The sequence below is a fragment of the Hoplias malabaricus genome, chromosome 2 (genome assembly GCF_029633855.1).
Source record: "Hoplias malabaricus isolate fHopMal1 chromosome 2, fHopMal1.hap1, whole genome shotgun sequence".
Lineage (NCBI taxonomy): Eukaryota > Metazoa > Chordata > Actinopteri > Characiformes > Erythrinidae > Hoplias > Hoplias malabaricus.
The window spans coordinates 61,869,695-61,887,204 of NC_089801.1; the positions used below are offsets into that span (position 1 = coordinate 61,869,695).

The 17,510-nt window shown below is 40.3% G+C and overlaps 1 protein-coding gene across 3 annotated transcripts in view; it reads left to right on the plus strand.

Annotated features, from left to right (window-relative positions):
* The window catches only part of LOC136686721 (complement C3-like), a 50,545-nt gene that overhangs the window by 24,556 nt on the left and 8,479 nt on the right, over positions 1-17,510 (plus strand). For all 3 annotated transcript variants that reach the window (XR_010800365.1, XM_066660657.1, XM_066660658.1), the window contains 15 exons: positions 311-382; positions 871-985; positions 1,109-1,200; positions 1,818-1,957; positions 4,914-5,126; positions 5,468-5,531; positions 5,683-5,769; positions 11,288-11,491; positions 11,956-12,031; positions 12,156-12,315; positions 12,408-12,503; positions 12,601-12,751; positions 12,858-13,021; positions 15,575-15,733; positions 17,044-17,103. Coding sequence is in view for 2 of the 3 variants with exons in the window: in XM_066660657.1 (XP_066516754.1) it covers positions 311-382; positions 871-985; positions 1,109-1,200; positions 1,818-1,957; positions 4,914-5,126; positions 5,468-5,531; positions 5,683-5,769; positions 11,288-11,491; positions 11,956-12,031; positions 12,156-12,315; positions 12,408-12,503; positions 12,601-12,751; positions 12,858-13,021; positions 15,575-15,733; positions 17,044-17,103 (1,853 nt within the window). In the remaining variant the exon portion in view is untranslated. The remainder of the gene's footprint in view (positions 1-310; positions 383-870; positions 986-1,108; positions 1,201-1,817; positions 1,958-4,913; positions 5,127-5,467; positions 5,532-5,682; positions 5,770-11,287; positions 11,492-11,955; positions 12,032-12,155; positions 12,316-12,407; positions 12,504-12,600; positions 12,752-12,857; positions 13,022-15,574; positions 15,734-17,043; positions 17,104-17,510) is intronic.

Here is a 17,510-nt window from a genome sequence, read left to right on the forward strand (position 1 = left end):
GGTTGTGACATGTGCCTCTTGTTACTTATTGTTCTAAAACAATCAGGTAAAAATAAATTTCTTTTCAAGAAAACTTAATGTTTGTTAAGTTTCTAGAACAAAATCTTACTGAGTTGTGTAAGTGTTTGGGTGCAAGTTCTGTTTTATCCTGCCGCCGAGAGTGCTGACTCCACAGGGTTAAAAAATAAAACACAATTGCAAATGGCTCTACAGTACTTAGTCAATATGATAATAACATAATGATTATAAATAAATAAACCTAATCATTAAAGAGTGCAAGTGACAATAATGGACCTTTTTTCCTGACTAGCACCTGACTGTCCCACTGCACCAAGTAGAAGACGGAGAGCTCATACTGTTCTAAGGATCAGTCGCACACTGGGTAAGCATCTGGACTTGAAGTACTCATTGTATCACTACAGAAATAATAACATGTATGTCCATAGACCGGGGGCTCCCAAGAAGTCAAGTGGCCCTGTCATTGGAAGATTGCCAGTTTGAGCCCTGGTAAATAGCCACCCAATTTTGGCAGTCACATAGAGCACAAATGCCTTTGCCCCCTCCTTCAACACACAGCTCAGTGCAGATAGCACAGGCATCTTCAAGTGGATGGTTGACCCAGACAAGGCAGTAAATGTTCTCCTGTGTGTTTGGTTGTCTGGTGTCTCAGTAGAAGTATGTGCTTGTCCTCCTCGACATGAGTGATAAGTGAAGTTCAGGGGGGAAATTAGGCAATTTGTAGCCAGTTTTATTTGAGCTCTTAACCCATTTCCTTACAGCTAGCAAATATTACAGGTTAAATGATCAAGTTATATCTATTATCATCCTTTGCCTACCTTGCCAAGCTCACTCTGTGTGTTTGTCATATAGGTGAGGAAGATGATGATATGTATGAAAGTTCTGACCAAATTACATCAGGTACGCTGTTCCGTGAGAGCTGGCTCTGGGAACACTGGGTTCTGCCAGACTGCCAGGAAAACCCATGGTAAATGCAAATTATACATTCACATTTTCATAGTATTGTTTCTTTTATTTAGCTCATTGGAAATGGTGTACAGTGGTAAATGCAACTGTATCTGTGTAAATCTATCTTTCCCTATTCCTCCAGTGATACAACAACCCTCAGTCTTAATAAGCTTCACCTGGAAGATTCTATCACTACTTGGCAGATCCTAGCCGTCAGTCTGTCTAAGACCCATGGTATGTGTTTAAACAATGGTGTTTAAACATTTGACCTTCACCGCAAAAAATATATATACAATGATAATTCACAGGTCAATCATAACCTACTCACTGTCCACTCTGTTAGGCACTCCTACCTTGTGGATCCATCTTGTAGATATAAAATATATAAATTTGGAGGCAGTAGCTCATCTGTTGCTAGACAGTTTGTGTTGGTCATCCTCTAGTCCTTCATCAGTGGACGCAGGACCCTGTCAGCTGGTTATTTTTCGTTGGTGGACTATACTCAGTCCAGCAGTGACACTGAAGGATTTAGAAAGCAGCACTGCTGTGTCTGATCCATTTGTACCAGCACAGTACACACTGACACACCACCACAAAATCAGTGTCACTGCTGCTCTGAGAATGATCCACCACCAAATCATACCTGCCATGTGGGGGTTCTGGGTGTTGAAGAACAGGGTGAAAGGCTGTTAACAAAGAATACAGAGCAACAGATGGACAGTCTATAATTGTATTACAGTAAGGACTACAACACGTTATAGCTGAAGTAAAATTTGCAATCCCTCAAAGCGTGCCTTTGATAATGACACATGAAGGGCCTGTTGATTAGAGTGAATGCTGTTTCTCTCCAGGTATCTGTGTGGCCGATCCTTATGAAATGATTGTTAAAAATGACATCTCTTTGGACCTAAAGCTGCCTTACTCAGCAGTGCGCTACGAGCAGTTAGAAATCAAAGCCATTCTGCACAACTTCTCCAATAAGAAACATAAGGTACATTTCTTAAGTGAAAAATCAGACTCATGGATGTATTAATTAATTTCTACCCTTGGAGGCAGTGAAGCTCTAAGCTGTGTGCTTGTCAAGCTGTATATTGGTGGTGCTTCAGGTGGTGTCACTGCCACAAAGCACCATGGCTTTTGGGTCCTGGGATTCATTCTCAGGTCAAGTGACTGGGCAATAGATATGCTTCAGAACTGGTGTGTGTGTGTGTGTATGTATATATATATATATATATATATATATATATATATATTCATTCATTCGTTATCTGTAACCTCTTATACAGTTCAGGGTCGCGGTGGGTCCAGAGCCTACCTGGAATCATTGGGTGCAAGGCGGGAATACACCCTGGAGGGGGCGCCAGTCCTTCACAGGGCTATATATATATATATATGTGTGTAATATATATATTATGGCAAGCCAAACAGGAAATATTTAATGAATTTTGATATATATAGAAAGGGGCGGCACGGTGGCGCAGCAGGTAGTGTCGCAGTCACACAGACTCCAGGGGCCTGGAGGTTGTGGGTTCCATTCCCGCTCTGGGTGACTGTCTGTGGTTGTGGTTGGTGTGTTCTCCCTGTGTCTGCGTGGGTTTCCTCCCACAGTTCAAAAACACACGTTGCAGGTGGATTGGGGACTCAAAAGTGTCCGTAGGTGTGAGTGAATGTGTGTGTGTGTGTCTGTGTTGCCCTGTGAAGGACTGGCGCCCCCTCCAGGGTGTATTCCCGCCTTACGCCCAATGATTCCAGGTAGGCTCTGGACCCACCGCGACCCTGAATTGGATAAGCGGTTACAGATGATGAATGAATGAATATATAGAATGAAAGCAGATATATATATATATATATATATATATATATATATATATATATATATATATATATATATATATATATATATATATATATATATATATATATTAGAATGAATGAATATATATATATATATATATATATATATATATATATATATATATATATATATATATATATATATATATATATATATATATATATACAGAATGAACGCTGATATATACAGAATGAACGGCGATGTATATTGAATGAATGCTGATGTATGTATTGCTGAAGTATTACATTAAGAGGTGCAAACCGGATTCCAAAAAAGTTGGGACACTAAACAAATTGTGAATAAAAACTGAATGCAATGATGTGGAGATGTCAAATGTCAATATTTTATTCATAATAGAACATAGATGACAGATCAAAAGTTTAATCTGAGTAAATGTAACATTTTTAAAGGAAAAATGTTGATTCAAAATTTTACAGTGTCAACAAATCCCAAAAAAGTTGGGACAAGTAGCAATAAGTGGCTGGAAAAAGGAAATTGAGCATATAACGAACAGCTGGAAGACCAATTAACACTAATTAGGTCAATTGACAACATGATTGGGTATAAAAAGAGCTTCTCAGAGTGTCAGTGTCCCTCTGAAGCCAAGATGGTAAGAGGATCACCAATTCCACCATTGTTGCGCAGAAAGATAGTGCAGCAATACCAGAATGGTGTTACCCAGCGTAAAATAGCAAAGGCTTTTAAGTTATCATCATCAGCCATGCATAACATCAAAAGATTCAGAGAATCTGGAACAATTGCTGTGCATAAGGGTCAAGGCCGTAAAACTCTACTGGATGCTCGTGATCTCTGGGCCCTTAAACGTCACTGCACCTCAAACAGAAATGCCACTGTCAAGGAAATAACAGAATGGGCTCAGGAATACTTCCAGAAAGCATTGTCAGTGAACACAATCCACCGTGCCATCCGCTGTTGCCAGCTGAAACTCTACAGTGCAAAGAGGAAGCCATTTCTGAGGAATCCATTTCTAAGCAAACTCCACAAGCTCAGACGTTTGCACTGGGCCAGGGGTCTTTTAAAATGGAGTGTGGCAAAATGGAAGATCTGTGGTCAGATGAGTCACGATTTGAAGTTCTTTATGGAGCACTGGGACGCCATGTCATCCAGACCAAACAGGACAAGGATAGCCCAAGTTGTTATCAACGCTCCGTTCAGAAGCCTGCATCACTGATGGTTTGGGCTTGTATGAGTGCTTGTGCCATGGGTGGCTTGCATGTCTGGAAAGGCACCATTAATGCAGAGAACTATGTTCAGGTTCTAGAACAACATTTGCTCCCATCTAGACGTCATCTCTTTCAGGGAAGACCCTGCATTTTTCAACAAGATAATGCCAGATCACATTCTGCAGCAATCACAACATCATGGCTACGTAGAAGGATCTAGGTACTGAAATGGCAGCCTGCAGTCCAGATCTTTCACCTATAGAGAACATTTGGCGCATCATAAAGAGGAAGGTGCGACAAAGAAGGCCCAAGACGATTGAACAGTTAGAGGCCTGTATTAGACACGAATGGGAGAGCATTCCTATTTCTAAACTTGAGAAACTGGTCTCCTCTGTCCCCAGACATCTGTTGAGTGTTGTAAGAAGAAGGGGGGGGGGGGATGCCACACAGTGGTAAAAAATGGCCTTGTCCCAACTTTTTGTGGTTTGTTGACGCCATGAAATTTTGAAACAACATATTTTTCCCTTAAAATGATACATTCTCTCAGTTTAAACTTTTGATCTGATTTGTGTTCTATTCTGAATAAAATATTAGATGTTGGCACCTCCACATCACTGCATTCAGTTTTTATTCACAATTTGTTTAGTGTCCCAACTTTTTTGGAATCCGGTTTGTACATTGGAGATTTGAAAAGGGACAGTTTCAAATATGTTGGTTGATATGTCACCTACATGTTCATGTGAAACAAATCTAAGTTGAATTTGAGGGAAATCCATGTGTTCTAATGGTCATATAACAGATCTCTGTGTGAATTGGATACTGATTCCACTCTGTCAGGGGTATGTTCACATATGAGGCAATCTTCACATTTGCTGATGGTGATATCTCTGACTTCCTGTCCTCACTAGGTTCGTGTGGAATTCATTGAGGTTGACCATGTTTGCAGTGCAGCCAGCAAGAAGGGCAAGTACCGTACCACAGTTGATGTGGAGGCGATGAGCTCTAGATCTATCTCATACATTATCATTCCTATGGAACTGGGGAACCACTGGATTGAGGTGAAGGCTGCAGTTTATGGCTCAGTTCTCGCAGACGGAGTAAGGAAAGTTCTGAAGGTGGTGGTGAGTGTTTTTTTTTTGCACTGCTGGGTGTAGTGCAGGGGTAAAGCAGACTAGGGGTCATTTTACAGGTAAACCTGTTACACCAACAAGGATCAATATGCAAAACTCCAACAGCTTCATTGTGTAGCATGATTTGAGTTGTAGGTCACTCTGGATAAGGGCATCTGCAAAAAGTCTCTTTTAAAGCTCATGCTTAGAGATGCTGAGGAAGTTTACTCTTGCTGACCCTGATGCTCATAAATATCTAAGGTGATGTGATTCCAAGTTTTAAGCTCAGATAGAAAAGTGCATATATCTGAACATGATGAAAGCAGCCAGTACATTATGGTCCTCTGTTTCAGTCTGAAGGTGTGCTAACAACCATTGAGGAGATGAATGTGGAGCTCAACCCCTCTGAATTTCCTGGTAGGTGTTTTAGTTGTGTACAGCCGCATACATTGTCAAATGGACACATCCTCTTGAGTATACCCTCAAAATGATAGTCGGTGTTCTAGTTTTTCCTTCATCTATCTATGACTTCCCTGTTGTCTTGCTCTTTTGCTCTTGCTGTGATAAGGTGGAGTACAGACTGTGCATGTGAAGAGTGACATACCAGAAGGGCAGATTCCACACACTCCTGCTCATACATTCATCACTGTGTCTGGTAAGGGAAACTATGTATGTATGTATGTATGATTCATTATTGTTATTGATTGCTAAACAGACACAAACTTCATCTAGAGGACCTAATCAGTCAGGAATATGTATCTACTACAATGTTCTGTCTTGAAATAATTATAAACATTTTCGTTCATCCAGAGACAAAGATTAGGCATAGTTGCCTGGACCTCTACAAGAATTATGTTATCTAGAGTGATGGAGTAACTTCCAGTACATTGGAGATGAGTTTGTATGGGGTTTGTGACCCATTACTAATCTTCAAACATCTGTGCCTGGCCCCACTATTGCTCTAGTGGCTAAATACCATCAAATCTTCACACTAAGGTTTCCCAGAAGATTTAATACTTTTACTGCAGTAAGGGGTGAGAGGGACAGGGCAAACTTAATATTAGTAGACTTCAAAAAGTGGTCAAATGAAAACGCTGAGAAAACTGCTCCCAGTGACATTAGGAAAAATGTCAGCTTTAATACTGGAACATATTTACAGCACAAGCCTCATCACTGAACTATGAGAGTCAAATACACAAAAACAAAATTATCAATCATTAATCGCAATCATGGTAAAATGTGCAATTAATCGTGATATTGACTTGTGCTCATATTGCCCACCCTTACTCCATAATGTACCACATGCTGTTTACCCTCAGACAGAGCTTAGGAGAGTGCAGGAGCATTAATCATGACAGTACAGGAACAAACAAACAGTGACAGATTGAACAAAACAATAAATGTACCAAATTAGACATGCTCTAAATTGCAGACTATGCAAGAACATCTGCAAGAACTTTGAGAAGAACGTTTTAAAGTCAACAAACTGCAGATGAAAGATACTAAAATCCTAACACACATTGGAACATCTGGATCCAGACAAATTTACATTACATTTACAGCATTTAGTAGATGCTCTTATCCAGAGCTTCGAAATTCACACATGCATAGGTTAGGGTCCAAATTCCCTCTGAGCTCTGACACTTGTCAGAACAAGGGCTAGTGCTGATTGTGACGATGCTTCACTGAATCCCTAAGAAGGGGACACGAAGTCACCGGGTAGGTCGTGGTCGGGTGAAAAATGAAGATGGGTGTAGATGGAAAAACGATGGTTCCTGGGTATATGGTGCACGGTGGGTATTTTATATTAGAATAAGACAGAACAGAAACAAACAAAAACTAAAATAGAATAAATGGGAGTCACAATGGTAGACCTGACTTACACAGCACAGGTAAATATAGCTCCAGGTCACAGACAATTCTAGCTGTTTCCCCTTCTTATGTGATTGGCCCCGCCCCTGGACTGAACCATGGAATCCCAAGGGTGTGTCCAACCACACAAGAATAGGCTACACTTATTTCAAAAAAGAAACAACAAAAAATAACATGAGATAATACAAAATAATATAAGGCCTAAACGAAAAATAACGATTAGTGCACATACATCCTCCGTATCTCTTTATCAGTTTGTGATCAAGACTCCCCCTCCCTACAAGCTAGCCATGGGCCCTACAGCACTCCCATAGGTGGGCTCTGTCCAATCAATCAACCTCCCCTTACTCAATTAGCAAAGAGACAAAACATACAGGCTACTATCACCTTCACATACACAGTCACTCTAGTGATGGGCAACATTTGCCTCATCACACTGATACCTAGAAAGAACAAAACATAATAAATGTAATACAGTCTAATCAGTGCTCAAACCTAGAAGGAAAAACTAGTCAGTGCTAATACCTAGAAAGAAAGGAGTTAAGGGCAAATAAGTACAAAAATATGTTATGGTGAGCACTTAGATTAGTGCTCACCTCATTGGATGACAAAGAGATGGGTCTCCAGTCTGCGCTTGAAGACCGCAAGGGAGTCTGCTTTTCGGACTTCCAGAGGAAGTTCATTCCATCATCTGAGTGCCAAGACTGAGGAGAGTTTTGACGATAGTCCTCAACTTTAGAGAAGGCAGGTCGAGCTGTACTTGAAGCTCGGTGGGCTCGGGGTGCAGTCAGACTCTTGACCATTGCCATAAGGTAGGGAGGGCCTGGTCTGTTCTTGGTTTTGTAGGCAGTATGAGAGTTTTAAACCTGATGTGGGCAGCTAAAGGAAGCCAGAGAAGAGAGCGCAGCAGTGGAGTGACTTGGGTGAACTTTGAAAGATTGAAGACAAGCCGTGCAGCTGCATTCTGGATCAGCTGAAGGGGCATAATGGCCCACAGAGGAAGACTAGCCAGGAGTGAATTGCAGTAGTCAAGCCTTGAAATTACTGGAGACTGGTCTAGCACCTGAGCAGCCTCCTGAGAAAGAAAGGGTCCGATCCGCCGAATGTTGTACAGTAGGAATCTTTGTTGCAGAGTGAGCTAATTAATAAGTCATGTATTAATTACTGATTAATTATTGATGAATCCTCTGTTCGGGTAAAACCTTTAACTTCACTCAAGTATAAATATGCAACTTCCCGAGATTAAAAGATGAGTTCTTGGACCTGGATTTTCACTTGACGTTTATGAGCAAATTCAACACACAAACACAGAACACTGGTATAATATAGAAAAGTTATTTATTTGGGTAACAACAGCTTTCACAACATGGGACTAATATTAAAGTTTCCTAGACGGGGCTAATTGGTGAACCAACCCCTTTTATGGCCTTCAGTAATGTGCGTTGGAAGGAAATTAATGTGTATAGTGTGTTAACTGAGACTGTTAAGAGATGGAATATAACTGGGAACTAAAAGAGGTGTGTAGTCATTAAAGATAAATTGTATTTGGCATTCCCCTGAGAGCAGGTATGAGAGCCTACCGGACGACTGAAGGATGCGCTTTTCACAGCGGTTCGCTCCAGATGAAGTTCCAGTCTGAGGTGGGGATCCTGGCATTGACGACCTTCAGCTACGTATTCAGGGAAACTGTCGGCTGTCTCTCAGAAGTTGTGATTCTCGGTTGAAGGCCTTGAGCCTTTTCGGGTGCACCCACGACACCCTGGGCTGGCTGGTCTTTTAGTGCTCTGGACGGTGGATTCAGAGGGACAATACAGTGCTTGTTCCTACGTGAATGCTGACATCCAGGGATTATACTTCTGTTCTATAAACTTATCTCAGGTGTGTTCACTTGTTTGGCCAAACCAAATTTGCAAGCCATGGATCAGTTCTAGCAAGGGAGATTTTGTGAAGCAATAATGAATGAGGAAACAAAACAATAAAAAATGTTTCTGCAGAAGGCTCAATACTTAAAATAGAGTCAGTCCTTTTCTGAGATTTTCTTGGTAGAGTCTGAGTCTCTCTGAAACGAGTGGATCGCTGTATGGATCCTCAAGTTGATTCTCTTTGTTGAAGATTGGTTGTTGCTGTCGCTGATGCCATTCTCCACTTGACCCTCGACTCTCTCAAACTTGATCTGAGCTTTCTGACTCACTTTGAACTGTGCTTGCTCTAAACTCCAGATCTTTGAACTCAACTCAAGATTCACTCATGGGGCTCCTATTAAGGCTTCTGTAAACCCCACCTCAAGGGAGGAGCCTGTGTTATGACTGGACCTTGAGGTTTCCGCAGAGCTGATTATGATTGGTCCACAGTGTTTCAGTCACAGCTTAGTCCTGATGCTCTGACTTCTGGATTTGGCAGGAACGGAGACAAAGGACAAATAACTTAGTCTAAGTTACAAATTATTTGGAGATTTTGTGAAAGAATCATGTCTGTTTAGCTCAATATAGTCTCTGTGTGTTATTCATAGCACATACAAAACAGTTTTAACATGGATACAGAATAATACATGAAATGAGAGAAGGGTTTCTTTCAATGTCAAGCACCTACAGTTCATCCACTTATCCATGGAGTGTTGCCGTGGAAATAAAACATTCATCTTTACAAATCCAGGTTGGATTATATCGGGAATTTCAGGAACATATATATGTTCATAACATTTTACCACCTGGAATGACAAGAATAAATTGTAAGACGGAGTTGTCACAGACACCAGAACAAAGGACTCCTTTGATGTTGCATAGCGTTGTAGTTTAAGGCGGCCACTGGAGGGCGCTTTCATTCCATGTGGTTGCTGTGGAAGTTTCATGGAAGTTTATGTAGGATCTCCTGTAGATTTTTGGTCATGTTTTGGTGTCATTTTAATTGTCGCGTGAAGTCTCAATGTTATGTTGTAACATATATTGCTTATAGAACATGAGAAATATAGATTTCTGTTTCTTTTCTTTCTAATGTTGAAGTGTAGGAATTCCATTTTTGAATTGTCTTGATTGAATCATTACATAACAATGGTTTAGTTGATCAGACTAGTAGACGCTTGGTGTCGAGTCACCATGTGTCCTATGAGTGAAGTTCTGTGTTCATGAATATAGATTAGTTCCATTCCAAAGTGTTGGGGGAATTCCCCCTCCCCCTTTTAGGCTTTGATCACTCTGGTCCTTGTAGAGAAGGAAGTTGACGACCTGGTCAAAGGTCTGTTTATCTGATCCTTGAATAAACAAGAGGTCCTAGCTGGAGACATCTCAATGAACTTGAGAGAGATTTAAAAAAAAAAAATACATACATTTCAGAGACTGAGTCCACTACATCTGCATGACAAAGTCAGGTTAGCTATATGGATTGTGAACAATAGCTGGTCAACCAGAATCACACCAAGGCTCCTTGTATTTCCAGATGGAACAGTTGAGGAGTTCTCAAATGAGATAAGATCTTGGTGAGGGCTGTCCATTCCAGGGATGAAAAGCAGCTCAGTCTTGTTAGGATTGAGCATCAGGTGGTGAGCTGTCATCCAAGAAGAAAGACAGCTGATCTTGTAACAGCAAACATCCATTTGATAATAGAAGTTGAATGGCGTGCCCAGATATCAGACACATTTGGGCCAAATTTGTTGGCCTGTGTTGTGGAGGACAGAGATATGCGAAATGTCGATTCAGCTCAGATTTGTTCTAAATCACACTTGACGTCTGGCTCATATAAGAGGACCTGTGGCTGAGGTTAGGCATCCAGACTCAACCTGAGTCAATGCTGTCAACTCAACTGTTCCATCTGGAAATACAAGGAGCCTTGGTGTGATTCTGGATGACCAGCTATTGTTCACAATCCATATAGCTAACCTGACTTTCAAGTTTTTGTCCAAATGTGGGCCATAAGAGAACAGCAGGTGTGCCCCATTTAGGCCAAACGTTCATTGTTATCTGGGTGGTAGCATACAGCAAAGTGTTATGAACAGCTCTTGGTTGGACAGAGAAACAAACCTCTGTCCAAGACATGACAGACTGAGTTTTGATTTCCTGCCAAAGCAAGAATGCAATAATTTACCTGGATTTACAAGTGGATAAAAATGTTTGTCTATTGCTGTTAATGTAAATGTAGCAGTTGTATCCAAAGGAATTATGACTATATAAATAAGAATTTCTGTTTGGAAAAACAGATAAGTGTCAACTTTCTAAAAATGTTACAATGATATAGAAATATCAATAAATAAATTCAATAAAATCATCTATCCACTCATTTATATTTTGGATTTGTTTGCCCTTCTTCAGGTCAAGAGGTGATTCAGACCATTGAGCAGGCCATCAGTGGAGACTTCATGGGACGACTGATCGTGCAGCCACTCGGCTCTGGAGAACAGAATATGATCTTCATGACACTGCCCCTTATCGCCACACACTACCTGGACACCACCAAGCAGTGGGAGGCAGTCGGCATACAACGCCGTGAAGAAGCTGTCAGGTACCTCAAGACAGGTGAGGGAACTTCTCTCAAACTTTACTCACATAGCTGTTGGTTTTTGGCCTTTCACCAGGTGGTCACCTGTTTGGTCTCCAGTAATGCCTCAGTCATCTGAGGCCATGAGTCCTAGGGCAATACTTTGGACCTCACCTTCTCTGGATGGGTGGGATTGCCCCAATATCCTCTCATTCATGGCCAGCACTAACGTTTGTCAGCTGATGTGACAGACCTGGGAAGTTGGTGTATTGGGCTGTCCAGTTATGCAAAAGGCAGTACACATGAAATATTTAGGAGGACGCATTTGCATATCATCAACTTCCCTTAGTGTTCATTGCACTTTGTCCGAAGGGAGGTGTTCTGATAACAGCTAATGGTGTAGATTTGGGATAATGGATCTTAAGTTAGATGACAGCAATCATGAGTATTTCATGCCAGTGAGACTGACACCTCTGTCCTGTTCCCTTATTTTTTATTCTAGGTTATGAACGCCAGCTGACTTTCCGTAAACATGATGGATCCTTTGCTGTCTGGACCACCCATGCAAGCAGCACATGGTAAAGGGATCATTGCAGCAGGATCAATCCCTCCATTACTCTTTAAATAAATCTTCCATATTTCCACAGTCCCTAATTTCTTATCCTCATCCTCCTCCTCTGTTTGTTTGTCTTTCTGGTGAAGGCTGACAGCTTATGTGGCCAAGGTTTTTGCCATGGCCAGTGACATCATTACCATAAGAGAGGATGTTCTCTGCAGTGCTCTTAAGTGGCTGGTTCTGAATAAACAGGTGCCTGATGGCATGTTCAGAGAGGATGCGCCTGTCTTTCAAGGGGAAATGATTGTAAGTTGAAATCAGCTCCTGCTTTTGGCGGAACACAAGTTTTGGAAACTTGGCTTGTTGTACAAATGGTATATTTTTCCTTGTGACTACAGGGCGATGTGAGAGGGAAGGATGCAGAGACATCTCTGACAGCATTTATCCTGATTGCCATGCAAGAAGCCAATGAACTTTGTATCAGATCTGTCCCTGTAAGTCAGATTTGGAATGTGACCAAGGATCTGTTTATTTCATGGACAAATGAATGATGCACTGTTTTTCTCATTGCCCTTTGTCATGTTCACCTAGAGTCTACCAGAGAGTATGAAAAAGGCCATTGGATTTCTGGATCTAAAAATGCCCACTCTGACCAATCCCTATGCCGTTGCTATGACGTCCTATGCGATGGCCAATGCTGGCAAATTCGACAAAGAGCTTCTGATGAAGTTTTCCAGTGGAGGTCAGTACATTAAATCTAATCTACAATTAAATCTAGATATCTGTAATGTCTGCAAACTTAAAATATTGGGAAGGGGTTCAGAAATGCTTTCTGTTGTGCTCTACAGATGGTGCTTACTGGCTACATCCTAGAAATCATCAGTTCTCTCTGGAAGCTTCAGCCTATGCCCTTCTGGCTCTTGTAAAGGTGAAGGATTTTGAGGCAGCAGGAAAAGTTGTGCACTGGCTCAACAGGCAGACCAATCCTTATGGAAGCAATGGCACCACACAGGTATGTCATACACATGCATAAGGCTGAATATCAGAAATCAGTACATTATTTATTTTCGTTACACTCAGCTTTACCATCAAGGCTGCCATTCCATTCATTTTATAGCACAAGCTGAAAGTACTGTCACTTCAGTACCATCAGATATGGAATGATTCTACACTCTGCATCCTGGTGCAAATAAGGACTCTTCAAATCTAGACTGATTCAGCTTGTCTTTGTTTGATGTTCCACAAAAAGCCACACCCAATGTTAGTTTAAGTTGTATAAAGTATACAGTAAAACACTGTTCCAGAGTCAGCAGGAAAGGTATTTTTGTTGTTAATGGTATCAAAACTTTCTGAACTCTATTCAGACCTACTCATTTGTGCTAAATTCCCAGCTAATCATCTATGCTTTAGGACATCCTTCAAAAATTCTTCAAAGTTGTAAGAAGGTTATTTTGTAGGCTCCCAGAAACCATTCAAGGGGTGTTTTTTCTTCAGGATAAAACCGACACAGGATCACAGATGTTTTTAATGCAAGGTCCTCTGCGTGTCATTTCTGAAGCAGGTGTCCTCTTAATTTCTTGAACATGTTGTTATGCAGCAGAACAAATGAGAAAATCAAATGTTTAGGGGTAGTCAGTTGTTAGCTGCATTCTTGATGCTACATAAAAATTAGTATTATTATTAATAATAATAATAATAATAATAATAATAAAATTAATAAGCATAATCATAATCTTATTATTAGTATTAGTAATTATTATTATTATTATTATTAGTAGTAGTAGTAGTAGTAGTAGTAGTATTAAGTTCAACACATATAGCGCCTTTCCCAAACCCAAGGACACTTTACATATAGCTTACATATATATCTACAAAAAAAATCGTAAATTGAGGGAAAAGGGAATAATTTAGTAGTGATTTGAAGGAAAATAAAGTCGGACAGTTGCAAAGAACAGGAGGAATTGTAATAAATCTTTATTTACACAGTAATCCTTAACAGTTATATTAAGTCTATAAGTCAACTAATAAGTCATAAGTCACTGGATCGATCCTTGATGATGCCTCAGTTGTCTGAGGCTGGGGATCCTGTAAAGCACAATGATCCTTGCTCTCTGTGTGAGTATGTGTGGCCTTTCCTCTCACTTTATCTCTTTTCTCGCAATGCTAGCTCCTACACTGTCAGAAAAACTGTCACAGTGAAGGTACTGTTGTGCCTTCCCTGGGGTGTTGTGGGTGATGAAGAAGAATCTCTGCCAGACACTGTCTAGAGTTTTAAATACATTTTTATTTCACCAAAGAACAGCATCTGTCCAGCCATAAGAGCTGGGAGAGAATCAGCCAATTCCATTAATCTGTAATCATCTCTCTTTGTGTCGAGTCACCTCTCCTTATGTCTAGTCATCTCTTGCCTCTCTCGGCTCTTACTCCAATCTGTATGGATCTTTACCCTTCCAAATATGGTCAATTTGTCACAGAAGTAGTCTGGTTTACATTTTCACATTCAAAAGCAGAGAGAGAGAGAGAGATTTATAGTTTCCTGTCCTTATCGGTAGTTTATCCTAAACATTTCTTTCTTTGGAACACAAACACAGAACATACATATAAACTCAGAGAAGATAAACATTTTCTTAATGCTGCTCTTAACATATGTACATAAAATACACATCAGTACCTTTTGCTGTCAGTGTGGTGGTAACCTCAAGGGTATGTATTCTGTTGTTTTATTTGGGGAACATAATTGTATCTGATTTTATTATAAAATAGTGTTGATTTCATACGCCCCATTTCAGGATTCCAGGATTTATATAATGTTCTTTTATTATACACAGTTCTATAAGGAAAGTTTACAAATATTCACCTCTCCTTCTGTAGTGAAGGCAACTGAACTTTAAAACCACTGCTGTACATAAAGGTTCATTACATGGTTTGTACCTTTAGTTACAATAATGTATCTGTACTGTACCTTTTTTTCTGAGACTGCATGTCTGTAGTTTCCATTCTCCTCCAGTGCATTAAGCTGTTCAAGGCTTTTGTATTAGCAGAGATTTTAAAACATTTGTGGTATGCCCTCGCGCATCTCATATGTTCTCATATGAATCATATGTTCACTTCAACCATCCAGAAGCTGGGGGCACTCTTTGTGGTCAGGGAAGACTCTCAGAAAGGGTGATATTTGGGCGAGAATAATGTATAAAAGGCATTGCATCCCAAATGTACTAGATTGTGATTTTAGGGTAGTTTCAGAAGGTTTAATTTTGACATTTGTAAAAAGCACTATAAAAATAAATTAGACTTGACTTGAATTTTGACTTGAAAATGTCTCATTGTGACTCTGCACTAGACCAAAAGCAACCCGTCCATAGAGGCTTGGAACAACACAAGCAATAACATGTGTCATGTTTTGTACTTGTGTGTGTGTGTGTGTGTGTGTGTGTATTTAAGCTTTTAGCTGAGGCATCTCATCCAGTTTGTTAAACAAATCACATACATCATGTTGTGGACATAAGAACTGAGTTCAACCGAATGGTAAAAATTAACACTACCTTCTCCCGTATCTCTTACCCAGTCGACTATCATGGTCTTCCAGTCTGTGGCTGAGTATTACAAACAAGTGAAGAGACTTCAGAGCATGGATTTGGAAGTGGTGGTATCTGTGAGTGGACAAAATCGTCCCAAAAAATGGCTTTTCAGAAGAGACTCCTTACATCTCACACGTTCAGACAAGGTCAGTTATTACACCAGATCCTTTCTGCTTTTGCCTTTAAACATTATTGATTAGTTTGTCCAATTTCAAAATTTAATGTCATCTGTAGATTATTTCTTAGCAATGATGTGAAAAAGATGATGAAAATTCTCAGCCAACAGCGTCTTGAGTCATAAATGAAATTTTATTACGCAAAAGAGCAGCGTCTAACAAGTAAAGCTTCCTGTAGAGCTTGGAGAGAGTTGGCCAATTCTTTCTCTCCATTCTGACACTCAGGCCCACTCAGGCCCATGCCTTTAAAGTCCCCACTTCTGGAACCAATTAAATATTTCCCAGAAACAATAAGGCATTCATGCATGACACACACTGAGTAACCCATACATACATTGTATACACATTTCCAAGTACAATACACTTCACATGTGATATGGGTCATGAATTTGAATGTAAAGCCACTGTCCATTCATGTCCCTTCTTCTGACAGTTACTTCTCTATATGGTGAAAAATGTGCTCTGAAGCGATGCAGATGGAACAATTCAGGCATTTTTCTTTTGAGAGATATTTTATATTATGTTTTCCAGATTATTTTGTGGGCAGGGCTAAATTTGGATTATGTGATATCATGTCTGCCACAGAATCAGTGTTAGCAATACATTTACATCACTCACCTCAATAAAGACACTGCCTTCTATTCAGCCTCGAAAGCCCTGCTGGAATTTAGGGTTAGGGTTCAGTTTGAGTTTGTTTCTGAGGCAGATGTTTGTAATCAGACACTCACTGATGAAACTCCTGTATACAGACTGTATCAGCCATGGGCACTTTACTGGCTTTCACAAATCTAGAAGTGGCACACTGGCATCCATCATTAGATGTATTGGGGCAGCGTAGAACATGGGTCATCTGTACAGAAGCACACAGTTTGTTTGTTCTCCAGATCACAGACTAGAGTTTCATTGCTGACCACCTCTCAACTCTTGTAGCGGCATCCAAACCCAGGCCAGCCAGACACTCAGGGGTTTTATCCAGAGGTTCTACTTAGCATTAGCAACCTGCTAGTAAACCTGCTTATGTATGTTGCCATGGTGATGCCACTGTCAGTCATTCTGAGATGTGACCTGCCCTCGCAGCTCAGAGCAGCAGCACAGAGGGATATTTATATATATATAAGTTGTTTAAACTGCTTTACTGTATAATTGTTTATAGAATATATTACAGGAATAAACACATTTTGTGATTATATATGTTAAGATAAACATACTGTACATACTTATAAACTATTCAAATTATCATCATGTATTCAAAGAAGATGTTTGTGCCTCTACATCCACAGATTCAGCTCCAGCAGGAATGTAATGTAACTGCAAAGGGAAGCGGTGTGGGATCACTGAAAGTGAGTATTCACACACAGGCTAGAAGCACTCCACTGACAAATGCTTGTAAACAACTATTTGACAAACACTGAAGGGGATTAACAGGAGGTCCCCCTCAGCTAGGCCTTATGTTTGAACATTTAATAGCATTCAGCCACATTAATGAAATCAGGTACTGACGTTGATTAAATAGTTTTGGATCCCAAAAGCCACTGGATCTTGTTCCATTCTTCCAGAGAACATAAGTGCACTGCAGCACAGCTCAATGGTGCAGGATGCTTTTCTATAGACATTTTACAAGTAACTGAACATCAGTTTCCACAGTGGGTTCACCTTAATGTAGCTGAATTGACTCATTGTAGATGGTTTTTACAAACCAATGGAAGTGTTTGTATTCTTTAGGCTAATTGCTAACAAACATTCGTTA